The sequence below is a fragment of the Manacus vitellinus genome, unplaced genomic scaffold (assembly GCF_001715985.3).
Source record: "Manacus vitellinus isolate BGI_N305 unplaced genomic scaffold, ASM171598v3 scaffold_32_pilon, whole genome shotgun sequence".
Taxonomy (NCBI): Eukaryota; Metazoa; Chordata; class Aves; order Passeriformes; family Pipridae; genus Manacus; species Manacus vitellinus.
Window position 1 is genome coordinate 8,908,780 of NW_021940460.1, and position 15,287 is coordinate 8,924,066.

General features: G+C 45.8%; 1 protein-coding gene across 1 annotated transcript in view; it reads left to right on the forward strand.

Moving 5' to 3' along the window:
- MED13 (mediator complex subunit 13) overlaps positions 1 to 15,010 on the forward strand; it is a 53,390-nt gene extending 38,380 nt beyond the window's left edge. The window contains 15 exon segments of the mRNA XM_018076708.3: positions 202 to 1,118; positions 2,518 to 2,685; positions 3,772 to 3,995; positions 4,527 to 4,716; positions 5,215 to 5,680; positions 6,308 to 6,527; positions 6,665 to 6,856; positions 6,991 to 7,214; positions 7,314 to 7,456; positions 7,688 to 7,846; positions 7,935 to 8,120; positions 8,249 to 8,397; positions 8,606 to 8,779; positions 9,882 to 9,982; positions 10,638 to 15,010. Coding sequence (XP_017932197.3) covers positions 202 to 1,118; positions 2,518 to 2,685; positions 3,772 to 3,995; positions 4,527 to 4,716; positions 5,215 to 5,680; positions 6,308 to 6,527; positions 6,665 to 6,856; positions 6,991 to 7,214; positions 7,314 to 7,456; positions 7,688 to 7,846; positions 7,935 to 8,120; positions 8,249 to 8,397; positions 8,606 to 8,779; positions 9,882 to 9,982; positions 10,638 to 10,770 — 3,646 coding nt within the window. The 3' untranslated portion in view covers positions 10,771 to 15,010.
- Positions 15,011 to 15,287: the final 277 nt, after the last annotated feature.

Below are 15,287 nucleotides of genomic sequence, written 5' to 3' on the forward strand. Positions count from 1 at the left end.
GTGGGAGTCCTGCAAAGTCATTTAGAACAAATGCTCTTGAAGTTCCTTAGGGAGTGAAAAATCTTGCTGTGGATTATGAAAGACTATCTTAAAAAAGCAAATATTAATTAGGAAGGTCCTTCTTTAGAAATCTTAAGTCTTCGACTTCAAACCCAGTATGTTGTGCATTAAAGCCTTTCCTTCTCCCTGTGGCCCTGGCAGTGACGGGAGCACTCTGGACCAGGAGTACGGCCCTGCCTACACCCCCCAGACCCACACTCCGTTTGGGATGCCCCCCAGCAGTGCCCCTCCCAGCAACAGCGGCGCCGGGATCCTCCCTTCTCCCTCCACCCCTCGCTTCCCGACTCCCAGGACACCCCGGACTCCGCGGACGCCGCGCGGGGCCGGAGGGCCGGCGAGCGCCCAGGGCTCGGTGAAGTACGAGAACTCGGACCTGTACTCCCCAGCTTCCACCCCATCCACCTGCAGGCCCCTGAACTCCGTGGAACCCGCCACCGTGCCTTCCATCCCAGAGGCACACAGCCTGTACGTGAACCTCATCCTCTCCGAGTCCGTCATGAACCTCTTCAAGGACTGCAACTTCGACAGCTGCTGCATCTGCGTCTGCAACATGAACATCAAAGGTGCTGATGTTGGAGTTTACATCCCCGACCCCACGCAGGAGGCCCAGTACAGGTGTACCTGTGGCTTCAGCGCTGTCATGAACAGAAAATTTGGCAACAGCTCTGGGCTGTTCCTGGAGGATGAGTTGGACATCCTGGGGCGGAACACGGAGTGCGGCAAAGAGGCGGAAAAACGCTTCGAGGCTCTCCGGGCCACGGCCATCGAGCACGGCAGCGGGGGGCTGAAGGAGCCCGAGAAGCTGCCCGATGAGTTGATACTGTTGCTGCAGGATCAATGCACCAACTTGTTCTCCCCCTTTGGAGCAGCAGATCAAGACTCCATTCCCAAAGTCGGGGCCGTTCCCAGCGTGGTACGTGTGGAAGAAAGGGATTGTTGCAATGACTGCTACTTGGCCTTGGAACACGGACGGCAGTTCATGGACAATATGTCAGGAGGGAAAGTTGATGAAGCACTTGTGAAAACTACTTGCTTGCACCACTGGTCAAAAAGAAATGGTAAGTATTGAACTAGCTTATCCACCTACTTGTCCACCTGTTTTTTTGTGTTTTCTTTTTCTTTCTTTTTTTTTTTCAAGGTTCCTTTTTTGTGGTTTTCCTTTGTGAATATTGGGTGCTTAAGGCTGTTTTTGCCACCTGCCTGTCTGTGCAAACTTCTGTTCAGAATAACCGGTCCTTTAACCTTCTGTACTCACACACCAAGCAGAGTAAGGCCTTGGCTGCCATCAGGTGTAAATTCCTAATATATGTGTGAAGTGTAACATCAGACCACTGTCACTGTCCACAGCACTTCCCTGGGTTTATCCTCTAAAGCAGCTCCTGGCTCTACAGAGGCTCTGGAATGATGCCTGTAGGAAGTGGAGAGGTTCAAGTGGTGCCTGTATTGTCAAGGCCACTCTGGTGGAATTAAACTGCTCTGATTCACTTGGCATTCCCACTTCTTTAAGGGGGAGGACGCAGTGGGTTAACAGCATGTCTGACAAAACAAAGCATTATTGTAGCCTTCACTGTGTGTTGGATCTACCAGAGATCCTTGGGTTTTTCCTTGTAGGGCCTTTCTCAAGGAATGCCCTTTGTTGTGTGTACTTGCATATTTCTAACAGTATTTTCAAGTAGCAACTCCACAGGGTTAGGGGTGAAAGGTAAAGTTCTGGATCCCAGGGAGCTGCAGTTCACATTGGTGATGAGATGAGGAGCACTGACAGAACAGCCAGGTTCATGTGGATCCCTGGGGGATTCACTTGGAAAGCCCAGGCTGGGGATAAATTGATGTTTTCTGGCACCCAGGAGAAGACTCGGTGTTGCTGTGACCTTGAGGTTTGGGATAAAAAGCTGTGAGGATACTTGGAAACAGAAGGCTTGGAAATTGTAGCCACACCAAATTTTGTGTCAGATTTCTAAAACCCTGTACCCGAAATGGCCCAGAGGTGGCACCCGATGAAATGGGCTGAGGCTGCTGGAGGCTTCTCTGGCCTTCTCTGCAGTGAGCACTGGGTGGCAGTCTGCAAACCTGCCTTTGTTGGGAGGGAAAGCTGGGATTTAAGGATTCCACAACTTGTTTGGGATTGTTGTTGTTGTTGATTGGTTGGTTGGTTTGGTTATTTGTTTTATTTTAGGGGGTTTTGCTTTATTTTAACTCATAATATGGGAGCCTTTCAGTGGGAAAAACTCCAGAGGAAAAAAAAATACAAAAAATACAGGTGGATTTTTTTGAAGTGGCTGAGAGGGGAAGAGGCAGAGCTGCAAATGAGGGTGTGCTGAACTTCAGATATCACGGCCTTTCGGTGTGCTTTAAAATCTCGATTCTGTCCCTAATTTCGGGGGTCTGGGCTGTCTGTGGGGAGCTGTGCTGTGCCCTGCTGTTGCAGTAGCCCCTGTGATGTTGTTGTCCCTGCAGTGGTGGATGTGAGCATGCAGTGTTCCCAGGACATCCTGCGGATGCTCCTCTCGCTCCAGCCCGTTCTCCAGGACGCCATCCAGAAGAAGCGAACGGTCCGGTCCTGGGGGGTGCAGGGACCCCTCACGTGGCAGCAGTTCCACAAGATGGCTGGGAGAGGCTCCTACGGTAACAAATCCATGGAATTCTGTCTGCTCCCACCGCTCCACCCAACCAAGGCCCAATGGCTGGGGTGCTGCTCAGCCTATTGGAATTCTAAACAGCACTTGACCTTTCTTTGCACTAACGAGAGCTATTAGGCAGGGGAGAATTCTTCTCTTTGGAAAAACACACAATATTTATATTCCTTAAAACAGGCAATGAATTAAAGATGTGCATATAAAATTTACAACTTGGCTTGCACTGTTTGTACACACCTGACACTTCATCCACTGAGATTGCAGAGGTGGTTTTAATGTTAAAAACTGAGTAACTGCTCAGGGTTTTTTTACTCAAAATTCTTTCATTCAAAAGAATTACCCCCTTTTAATTACCCTAAAAAGAGAGTAGTTAAAAATACTGAGTTTGAAATGCTTGAAAAGGTGTGGTTTCTTGCTCAGTAGCCTCAGGACTGGTCAAGATCTGAGGTTATCCAGCGTGTTGTCTCGATAAATGTTTGGAGTGGCCAACACGTGGTGCACATTTCCAGATAAAGGTGAATTTTGTGCACTCAGGTTTAATGACTTCATTAGCATATGGGATTGATTTACCACTGTGCACAGGAGTGACCTTTCACCAGCAGATCTTCTGGAGCTATATTTGGAACGTGGCAATTACACATTTACAGTACATGTAAATGCACCTTCTAAAGTTTGTTTCCTCCTCTGGCCCTTTACTTATCTGCTTAAAATATTTACATTTCTTCTCTGTCTTTGGTCCCTGATGGCTTTGGCTCCGTGGGGAAAGGCTTCTTGGACAGTCCAGATCTTTTCCTGATTGTCTGGGAACTAATAGAACTATTAAACACTATTAAAACTATTAAACAGCTTCTTGAGGCCCTGAGAGCTGTCACATAATAATGAGCTGATGCTTTTTTGCAGAGGGTCGATCCTATACTTCGAATCTGTTAAAAATGAGAACTACCCCATTGATTATCAGGGCTCCTTCCTGGGAGCTGCTGGGAATTAGAGGCTGTTTTGCCCATGTTTCCTAGAAGCAGGGTGTTCATTTTAGCTTTCTGCTTAATATACTGGAAAATGTGTCTTGCTTTTCCAGGAACTGACGAGTCCCCGGAACCACTGCCAATCCCAACGTTTTTGCTGGGCTACGATTACGATTTCCTGGTGCTGTCTCCGTTTGCTCTGCCCTACTGGGAGAGGCTGATGCTGGAACCTTATGGATCCCAGAGGGACGTTGCCTATGTCGTGGTGTGCCCGGAGAACGAGGCTCTGCTCAACGGAGCCAAAAGCTTCTTTCGGGATCTCACTGCCATATACGAGGTACGGGGAATGGATTTGTGACAGGCTGTTCCTAATACGTGCTCACAGGGGCTTATCAGGCTTGTCTGAGCCGATACAAACGCTGCACACAATGCTATCTCGGAAAGCTGCTCGGGAGGATTTTGGGAATGGGCGCTTGGAAGATAAGGGCTGTCTGTGCTGCTGCCGTTCCCCTCGGCGGTCGCTGTTTGCAGAGTCCTTGTCCGCCAAACGCCACCCGGTGGCCAACCCCTGTATTGCCACGCTAATTGTTTTACCTCCATTTAATTCGTTAATTGCATGCTCGGATTGTGGGAAAGGTTACAGTAGATGGTGTATCAACCGGCCTATTTGCATTCAGGAACACGCTGAAAATAAACCATCAAATCACTTTACAATGTTTCATAGCCCTGTAATTTCAGAATTAAAATTTGCCTTGGAAAATTGGAACTAAACTGACAGGTCTCTGCCCTTGTGATATGTCTTCTGTGTGGTATTTAAGAGTTTTTAAGGCTTAGCAGCTCCTTATCTCCTGTTTTCCCCTCTCTGCAGTCCTGCAGGCTTGGGCAGCACAGGCCCATCTGTAAGCTGCTGCCTGATGGGATCATGAGGGTTGGCCCCACGGCCTCCAAGAAGCTCTCGGAGAAGCTGGTCACGGAGTGGTTCTCCCAGACAGCCAATGCCAACAACGAAGCCTTTTCCAAACTCAAACTCTACGCTCAAGTTTGCAGATATGAGCTGGGTAGGACTTGTTTTTCAGTGTTTCTTATTTCACACTGTTACCACTCACTCTTTTCCAACAGAAAAGACACCGTGGCTTATTGTCTTACTGATCTTGGTGATTTTCTGGGTTTAAGCTTGAAAGGGGAAAATCCAACCCCCCTATGTTTCAATATGTGCTAAAATGGCCTCTTCTCATCCAGCAGTGCCTTTAGGGAATGGCAGTGTTGCTGCCTGACAGGGATTTTGGTTGTCTTTGTCTACTGGTGACTTGGATTCTGAGGCAGTGATTTCCAGCAATGCAGCATGGCTGGAAACAAAATTATTTTAAAAAGAGATTTCTGGAAATTTCTGAAAGATTCTTGTGAAAATAGTAGAATTTGTAAATTTAATACAGGTATTTGAATTTGGGAGGTAAAGCATATGCTCAAGGTTTGCTCTCTGTTTTGTTACAGCTGTAGATTTACATGAGCTTTAAAACAGTTTCAATACAAATTTTGTGCTTTTTTTCTGCTTTTAGGTCCTTATCTTGCTTCTCAGCCCTTGGACAACTCTTTACTCTCACAAACCAACCTGGTCCCTCCCTCCAGCCAGCCGGGCTCTGCTCTGCCCTCAGTGCCAGCCAGCGCTGGGAATCCCAACCCTCCGGCGTCGGCTCCCGCGGCCCCCACCAGTAGCACCATCACGGTGACATCCAACAGTGCCATGTCCTCTGCAGCCACCACGGCCAACTCCACGCTGACCACCACTGCCCCCTCCTCCTCCTCTGCCAGCCTGGGCGGTGGCATTGCCACGAGCAAGCCTTCCTCCTTCCCCCCCTTCAGCAGCCTGGGCAGCAGCACTCCCGCCGCCCTGCCCGCCCAGGCGGCGCCGGTGCAGAACGGGCAGGCGGGGGGCAGCAGCAGCAGCCAACCCCTGCAGCCAACAGCGATGGCTGGGGACACGGCCACGGCTCCTGCACAGCCACACCCGGAGGTTTCGGAAAGGTACGGAACCTGCAGCTGGAAAACCCCTCAGCTCTGCTCCTATTAATGCGCTCTCACCCCCTTAGTAAAATTCCTGTGTTTATTTTCTGGTCACCAGGCTGCTTTTTAGGGACAATGACAGTCAGTGATGGTGGAGCTGAACTTTCTGGTTCCAGTGGTAGCTGCAGTTCTAATTGCACCTCACTGTCTGCTGTGGTACAGAAATAAACTGTCTTTTTTTTGCTTCTCTCTCCAAAGAGAGAAAATTCACCGAAGTGTTCACTTCTGTATTTTAAAGGGCTGGGGAGGGGGGAGAAATAGATAATTGGCACCTTCTTAGAGTTCTATTTTCTATAATCAAAGTTGTAGTAGTGAATACAGCTCTTACTGAGAGACTGGCCTTGTAGATATTCTTGTTCCCCAGTTAAGCAACAGTTGAGCTGCTGTAATGAAAAAGGCTAAAGAAAAGACAAGGGATTCAGAGTTACTCATAAACTCACAGAGAAAAATGAAATAAAAATGCTGTTTCTTGCATCAGAATTGACTTGAAGGTCTTTCAGGTTAATATCTGACAATTTGATCTTAAAGTAAAAACAAATCTTTATAAAACTCAGCTTTTTGTAACTGGTTTTGAACTTCCCTTGGCAGCACTATGGATCGTGATAAAGTCGGAGTCCCCACGGATGGAGATTCACATGCTATCACTTATCCACCTGCAATTGTAGTTTACATCATTGATCCTTTCACATATGAAAAAAAGGATGAGAACAGCAGCTCATCCAGTTTGTGGACACTTGGACTTCTGCGCTGCTTCCTCGAGATGGTTCAGGTTCTTCCTCCCAACATCAAGAACATCATTTCTGTGCAGGTGAGGCAACACGAGTCAAGAACCAGAGACATTTGATTCCCAAGTAAAATTCAAAAAGCAGTGTACCCAAATTCTGTCTCAAAAGCCATTTAATGATGACACAGTGATTTATTTTGCCCTCCTTCAATCTGTTCCAGATTGTCCCATGTCAGTACCTGCTCCAGCCTGTGAAACACGAAGACCGGCAGATTTACACCCAGCATTTAAAATCTTTGGCATTCTCAGCTTTCACTCAGTGTCGGAGGCCTCTCCCAACGTCCACCAACGTGAAAACCTTGACTGGCTTTGGCCCAGGTTTAGCCATGGAAACTGCCCTCAAGAGCCCTGATGTGAGTGTCCTTGAGGGTTTGTGTAAAGATGGAGATCAGAGAGAGGTCCCTGTTTTGTTAAACATGTAACTGAGGAGAGCTGTTAGCAGGAATTGCTGCCCAAAACTTCACTGTCTGTTCTGTCACCTTTACAGAGACCTGAGTGTATTCGGCTCTACACCCCTCCTTTCATACTGGCCCCAGTAAAGGACAAGCAAACAGAACTGGGAGAAACCTTTGGAGAAGCTGGCCAGAAGTACAACGTGCTTTTTGTGGGCTACTGTTTGTCCCACGATCAGAGATGGCTCCTTGCATCCTGCACAGACCTGTACGGGGAGCAGTTAGAAACCTGCATCATTAACATTGATGTACCCAACAGGTAAGAACCAAGCTGGTCGATTCATGAGTTCCAAATGTGGCAGTAAAGACTTGTTGCAGGTGGGTTTTAGCTTTGTTTTCCCTTCTTTCTCAATTCTAGAGCTCGCAGGAAAAAGGGTTCTGCCCGCAGACTTGGCCTTCAGAAACTCTGGGAATGGTGCCTGGGACTTGTGCAGATGAGCTCTTTGCCATGGAGGGTTGTAATAGGCCGTTTAGGAAGAATAGGACACGGGGAATTAAAAGGTAACATTAGCATTTTTTAGAGTCTGAAACTGAATTTGAAGCTTTAGTTTTTCAATAACATCAAGTGTCTGTCCGTGTTTCTGGAAGAAAACCGAGATATTTTGGAGTTCCTTTGTATATTCTATATTAACAGATGTACAGTTTGTACCACACAGTGTGATGTGTAAAATACAAATCTGTGTTGTGCAGCAAGAGCTGTTCTAGACAAACCTGTGTCCTCTGTCCCCTCAGACTGGAGCTGTTTGCTGAGCCGCCGGAACCTGCAGTCCCTGAGCAAGAGACTCAAAGACATGTGCAGGATGTGTGGGATCTCTGCTGCAGACTCTCCCAGCATCCTCAGTGCTTGCTTGGTGGCCATGGAACCACAGGGATCCTTCATTATCATGCCAGGTATTGGGGGAACTCTCTCTCATTTTGGCACAGGAGCTGCTAGTGCAGGGTTTGAGGAACTGAGGAAACACTTGGTCTGTCCCCACAGATTCGGTCTCGACGGGCTCCGTGTTCGGGCGCAGCACCACCCTGAACATGCAGACGTCCCAGCTGAACACCCCCCAGGACACGTCCTGCACCCACATCCTGGTGTTCCCCACGTCTGCCTCTGTGCAAGTGGCATCCTCAACGTACACCACTGAGAACCTGGACCTGGCCTTCAACACAAACAATGGTTCGTGCCTTGGCTTTGTTCTAATGAGCCATTTCCATTGCTGTGGAAGATCACTCATTTCAGAGTGCATTGTCATATCCTGTGCATAGGGAAACTGTAGGAACTCACTGCTCTTGTTCTTTTTCAAGATGGAGCAGATGGAATGGGAATCTTTGACTTGTTAGACACTGGAGATGATCTTGATCCCGATATTATAAATATTCTTCCTGCATCCCCTGGTGGATCCCCCGTGCATTCTCCAGGGTCCCACTACCCCCATGGAGGTGATATGGGCAAGGTAACTATTGCAGTAAATGCAGCTCTGTGTGTTTTGTCTGCTTTTTCTCCATCTGCTCACTTCCTTTCGTGGAACGAAAAGTTGTGAATCGCTTGGCTTGTCATGTAACGCTTGGCTATTTCAAGATGCTTTGTGTTTCAAAAGCTGCAGATAATTTCTGCCCAGTTGGTGCTCTCCTGACACGAAACCATTCCCTGTTGTGTTGCAGGGTCAAGGCACAGACCGATTGCTGTCCACGGAATCCCACGATGAAGTCACCAATATTCTGCAGCAGCCACTGGCCCTCGGCTATTTTGTGTCAACTGCCAAAGCAGGTCCATTGCCTGACTGGTTTTGGTCAGCGTGTCCTCAAGCACAAAATCAGTGTCCCTTGTTCCTTAAGGTACCGTACAGCCACCGTCCTGCAGGGATCAGAGCTGGGAACTGGGTGTTCCAAACAAAGGCACTGCTTGTCTCTTGGGATAGCTCTGCTTTTGATTCAGGAGAGGTTGGATGTGAAATTCTTGAGATTCGGCTTTTTGTCTTCGCTTTTTTTTTGAGGGAAGAAAAATGAGTCATGGAAGTAGCAAATGTTGTGGAGGGTCTGGTTTGCTCCTGGTTTCCTCACAGTGGTCTGGGCTACAGGATTTTGTAGGAACAGGCTGAGTTTCTGGACAGAGCTCTGGTTAAGGCTGGACCACTGTGGGAAGTGGTGGTACAGAGGAAGGTACACAAGTGCAAGATCATGTCTCATTTGCACTGGGTAAAAAAGTACTAAATGCATCTCTTTCTGTATCACACAAAGCATAAAAGCTGTTTTTTCCACGTTGGCTGTTGCCAAGTTATAGCCACTATAGTGTCTGTCTGGGTATTGTCTGATCCCCTTATCTTTTTATGGCACAATCGAGACATCCTTGGCACATGGAAGGCCATCCATGGGTATACAGAGAAACTTTCTGTATTAACATTATTCACTTTTGACACAAATCAGCATCTAATACTCTGCTTTGTTTTCTAATGATACAGATACATCTTCTGCAGCCTTGTTTGTGTGTGGATTAGCAGTTCCTCTTGGCCTAAGCTCAGCTGTGGCTTTGGTGTAGGGTATTATTTTGAAGAGGGGATTTATTATTTACACTAGACAGTTGTAGATATGACCTATAAATAGACCAGTCCCATGGAAAGCAACTGAATTTCCAAGTCTGTACGTTACCACACATCTTGGGCCACTTGAGTGGCTTTTTAAATAATCACTTAATGCAGCAAAGGGATTAAAAAAACAAACCTAAGATATGTTGCACTAGTAGCACTGTGCTTTCAGGAGAGATCTGTGTGAGTGAATCTCAAGGAAACCTTTATATACTGATAATTCCTTGTTGATGGTTTAGGGATAAGGTTTGTTTTGGCTTGTGTGTCAGAGAGAGAAGGTGACTGCAATGTGGGGGGAAGAAAATACGGTGTAGTTGGACAGGGCAGTAACTTCTGGTTTCCTTCTTCCTTCTCAGGCCTCTTTGCACCTCCACGTGCCTTCAGTGCAATCAGACGAGCTACTCCACAGTAAACACTCCCATCCACTTGATTCTAATCAAACTTCTGATGTGCTCAGGTATGTACAGTGGGTCACCTGCAAAGAGAGGGTGCCTTTCCTTTCAGTGCTGCTGCAGTGAAGCTCCATGTCTGTGTGCCTGGCTGTTAGTTTTTTGTGCTGCTGATATCCTCAGTGCATCCCAGAGCCAGGGAAATCACTGTGCTTTGAGTGATTACGTGTCACAGAACAGTGGAGTTAAAACCAAACATCTCTAAGCCCTTCTTTAACTAGTCAGAGTTGGGTACAACTGAAAATGTCTGAAAGCCACTGAATTTCTTGAATAGAAGAGCAGTTTGATGTCTAACACAGAAGGCAGTAATAGTTAAGCCAGAATGTTGTGGAAAATCTGAAATGCTGAAGGAAGGAGCCCAGACTCATGTAAACAAACATGGGACACTTGTTGAGAAAACAACAGATTATTTTCCTTTGTATTTTTTTAAATATATGAACCTCTTGACATGAATTAAGCAGAGACAATTACAATGACAGCTTTCCACTGAAAGCAAGTTTAGCTTTGAGCTGCTTGTAATAATTGGGAAGACATGTTATTTCAGAATGTTGGCTAAGATACCTCATGTTTTTAGTGCCAAAGAAGCTGGATTATAGTAAATTAGGGCTGTGAAATCCCGGTGAGAGAATCTGTTGGCCTGACAGCAGGTTGTTTGTTTTTCAGGTTTGTTCTGGAACAGTACAATGCACTCTCCTGGCTAACCTGTGATCCTGCAACCCAGGACAGACGGTCATGTCTCCCAATTCATTTTGTGGTGCTGAATCAGTTGTATAACTTTATCATGAATATGCTGTGATCTTCATCTGAATTTTGCAAGACAAAAATGAGGAAAAGGGATATTTCACTGCAGGACTAAGTTATAATTCTTCTCAGTGCAACTTGTTTGTGATGGGGTATGAATCTTGTTACTTCCAGCAAATATTGTTTTGACCTGTGAGAGGGGCAGCCACCGCCCTGCTGTCTGTGAGTCACTGACTATGGGGGACGCTTCAGAATGATGATCAGAAAGTGTATTATAACATTTTTAGTAGCAAAATTAACCATTTTTCCCCAGCCACAGTATTTGTGAAGAGTAATGAGCCATAGTACCCAGTCATGGTTAATGAATTTTAAAAGCATGGAGATGAGAAGAAATGTGAGGAACAATTAAGTTTCAACCTATGGCTTCAGAACATCAAGATGTTCTTTTATTGGATAATAGTACTTAGTATTCAAAAATGCCTGCATCTCTTATTTATTGTAAGTTTTTAAATGTATAAATTGTCTTATATTTCTTAACCTCTTTTATAAAAATTTTCCTAGAAGGTTTATACTGCCTTCTTGCTTTAAAGCAATTGGTCTAAAATATATGTAATCGTCTTAATTAAAAGTTGCAGTAGGTTGCTTTTAGAGTATTATTTTTTTGTAAGGGGTGGGTGGGGACAGTAAATTTGTATTGTCTTGATGTACAGTTTAATGGGGATAGAGGGGTTAATGTCCATACCATTGTGTGTGGGGGATTTACAGCTAAGCTGTAGTTGCAGAGTACATGTACAGTAATGAAGTTCACTGTGTTTATATAAATTGAAAAGGTACCGGGTCTTACAGCATTTTATATCACACCTTTCCAGAGTAACAATGGCAATATATAAGTGATATTGTAGGTGGTTTAACTTGTAGTGAGAATAAAACGAATAAACTCTTCAACTGAAGTTTGTGTTATGGTTCAGGGCTGTGGCTAGATTCTCAGATCCACTTCCAGGAACACGAGTTTTAATATTCCAGGAATATCAGTTGTGCATCGTTGTTCCCTGGATATTCCTGGCGCTGTGCTCGCTGCATTGGTCGCTCCCACATTTGCGATGAACCGCGAATCTGAGGCGGAACACACGGGAAGCTCTGCCCTGATCCAAAGTCTCCTGTAAAGGCTGAAATTTAGCCCAGCTCTAGCCATTGCACAAATGCAAAAATAGTCAATCTTGACTTTAAGATTGGTGTGTGTTTAACTAAAATGTGGTGTATATAGATTCTCAGTGAATTCTGGTATTCAGATTTTATTCCACTAGTAAAACAAGCAGCACGAAACCCTGAACATTTTCCTTTCCCATGTCCTTTTGGCACTGTGGGGAAGGTCCCAAGTATCAGTGTCTGGCCTTCCCCGGGTCCCGTTTTCAGGCTCTGGCTGGGGCGTGTGCCAAGGAGGCTTTGCCCTCTCCAAGGAAGGGACTGACAAACCACAAGGCTTTCCTAAACGTCTCCCTCCAGCTACAGCCACCATTTTTTCTCAGTAGTTTCCTTCCTTTTTCCTAGCACATGCCAAATGTCTGATGCTGCTCTAGAATAGCCCCTACGGGTGCTGAAGAGCAGCTGCAGATGCTTTTTCTGGGTTCCTTATCTGACTGCCAGATGAAAAACTGAACTCCTGCAGCGCTCACGGGAGCCTGTCACGATAACCCGTGTCCTGGGTCTTAATACTGTCTGTCTCTGGTTTAAACCTGTAAAGGAGCAAGTTTTAAGATCCATTTGTGCACCTGCTGTTAATCCTCCACAAGGAAGAATTTTGCTTGCATTTACCAAACCTCCTGTGCTCATGAAAACTCTCGTTTCGTAAATGCAAAATCCCTGCCTGGGCTGCTTTTTCGTACCAACAGTCTCCCTGAATCGTGTGCATACAATACGAGCGACTTTTTGGGGTTTGTATAAAGAAGTTGTACAATTGGGGACGAAAATTTTCGGTCGTTTCTTCAGGACAACACGAGTGCAATCAGAAGTTTAGCCTATTTTGATAAATAAGAGTTCCAAACTGGGTCTGTCCATGACTTTATCTCGGCGACGCGCCGCAGATTAAACGGCACATTATTGTCTTACAGAAGGTTTTCTCTCATTTGGCTGAGATTTTTTGAAGTGGAAAAGTGCTCCTAAAACTGGAATTTTCCAAGTGTATGTCCTTTTTTTTTTTTTCTTTCGAGCTTTGTTGCTAAGTGGTCATTTTTAACCCTGGCTCAGTTAACCAGGTTCCAAGGGCTGGGTTTTGGTGTGGCTTTGTTTGTGTTTAAAGCTGACTTGTGTTCCTAAAGGTAAGTGAATCAGCTTCCTGAACGTTGGTGTAACTGTATTCTGTTACCTGGACCAGCCTTCCCTGTGAAACTCTCCTACTGTGAAAGCTGCCAGTTTCCCACTCCCCACCTCAAATGCAATTAAAGTAAATGATAATATTATAACCACTATGAAAGATTAGAAGGGCCATTTCTGGAGTGATAGTCCCAGCCGGCACTGTACATATCAGACCTGCCAGCACCGTGGAGCCAACTACTATACTGGGCATATTTTGTTGTTAGCTACTTTCATTTAACTATTTTAAGTGCACATAATAGCTGGTGTATAAATAAAATTGTCACAATCCAGTAACTCGGGTTGTTTAGCAAGTACAAGCTTAAACAGTTGAAAATTTCAGCTACAGCTTTTCAAAGTGGTCTTGCATGAAAATGTTCCTGGCAGTGCTTTTAAGTAGCTGTGGAGGTTTATCTCCTCCAGTGAAAAAAGAAGCTGAGGTCCTTCCATTCCAATTAAAAAGGTGTATTTTTACCCAGATATGACTGTATTTAAGCCTTTTAGTCACCTTTGACTCACTACTATTTGAATCAGGTTTCTGAAGACCCTGTTGCTCGACCAGCAAGGCCACCAGCTGTGCTTGTAACAACCCTTTTAAAGTAGCTGTAACATTTAGATCTTTCTAACACTCTCTGAAATAATTAAACATGAATGGATTTATAATTAAATCCTCAGCTATGTTCTTACCTAGCTGTCAGTTATTGTATTTCTATATTTACCTCGGATGGTAATTTTAACTTCGTGTGTTGCTATGAAGACTTGCCGATGTCTTTAATCAAGCACTATTTGTTAATACTGTAATATCAAAATATTACGTCGCATTATTTTAAAGCTTTCAAAAATAAGAGTAAAACCTTTAAAAAAAAAAAAAAGCTATTGCACCATATAATTTGCTGCACAACAGTATGGCACCGCATATCAGCCTGTTTGGGTAGTAATGCTGCATAAACCTTGTTTTGAGCTGGGTTTCTTTGGAGAATTCATTCATTAAGGTGACATTGTACAGCGTTACTGTCTCGCAACCTCCAGCTGGGAAGGTGGTTTTCTTTTATTATGGTTTTTGTTGGTTTGTTTGCTGGTTTGTTTTTGTTTGTTTTTTTTTAAGTAAAGGACCCAGGACTATGCTTCGTACTTAAAGGGGTTTTTTTATTATTATTTGTGGGTGTACTTTTTATTTTCAGTGGAGTAAAGCTTAATTTACAGTAAAACTGGATTTGGGACCTACCACAATCCTCAGGGTCACTTTTTCAGGACGTTACTCATCGAGCTTTAGGTTTTTCCGAGTCAACTGGACGTGAGGACCTCGCTGAGTGCCGGGCTGGGAGGACGCAGCCTGTGGCCTCGTGACTGGACATGTCGCCCCTCCGGCACGGCTGGACACACCGGGGAGCTGCTCCAACGCCCCATGGCACGGCTGGACACACCAGGGAGCTGCTCTGGCACAGCTGGATGCACTGGGGAGCCCTTCCAACACCGCTCTGGCACGGCTGGATGCACTGGGGAGCCCTTCCAACACCGCTCTGGCACGGCTGGACACACCGAGGAGCTGCCCTGACACCCCTCCAGCACAGCTGGACAGGTCCAGGAGCTGCTCCAACACGGCTGGACAGGTCCAGGAGCTGCTCCAATGCCTCTGGCACAGCTGGATATGCCGGGAGCCGCCCTGGCACGGCTGGACATGCCAGGGAGCCTCGCACAGCCCTGTGCCCTGGGCCGAGCCGCCGCCGTCGTGCTCATCGTGACAAACACAGAAATAAAAAGCGATTTAAAGGAACAAACACTATTGCTGCCGAATGCCATAAACACTGAGTTGTACAAAATTGTGATCGAGGAAATGAAACGTTAAAAAAAAAAAAAAGGTTTATACTTTTTAAAAAAAACCAAAAAACAAAAAACAAAAAAACAAAAATAATTTCAAATGGAATAAATTATTCATGAAGCCTTGATTGTGGTGTGGGTTTTTTGCGGGGGCAGCGCACCCTCAGCCTTGCTCCTCTTCAGCCTTCCTGCCCTCAGCCCTCCTGTCCCTCAGCCTTTACTTCCCTCAGCCTTTACCTCCCTCAGCCTTCTCCCCCCTCAGTTCTTCCTGCCCCTGAGCCTTCTCCCCTCAGCCTCCTCGGCCTTCCTCCCTCAGCCTTTTTCCTGCCCTTCATCCTTCACTCCCTCAGCTTCTTCTCTCTCAGTCCTTCCTCCTGCAGCACTTCCCTCATCCTTCTCAAGCCT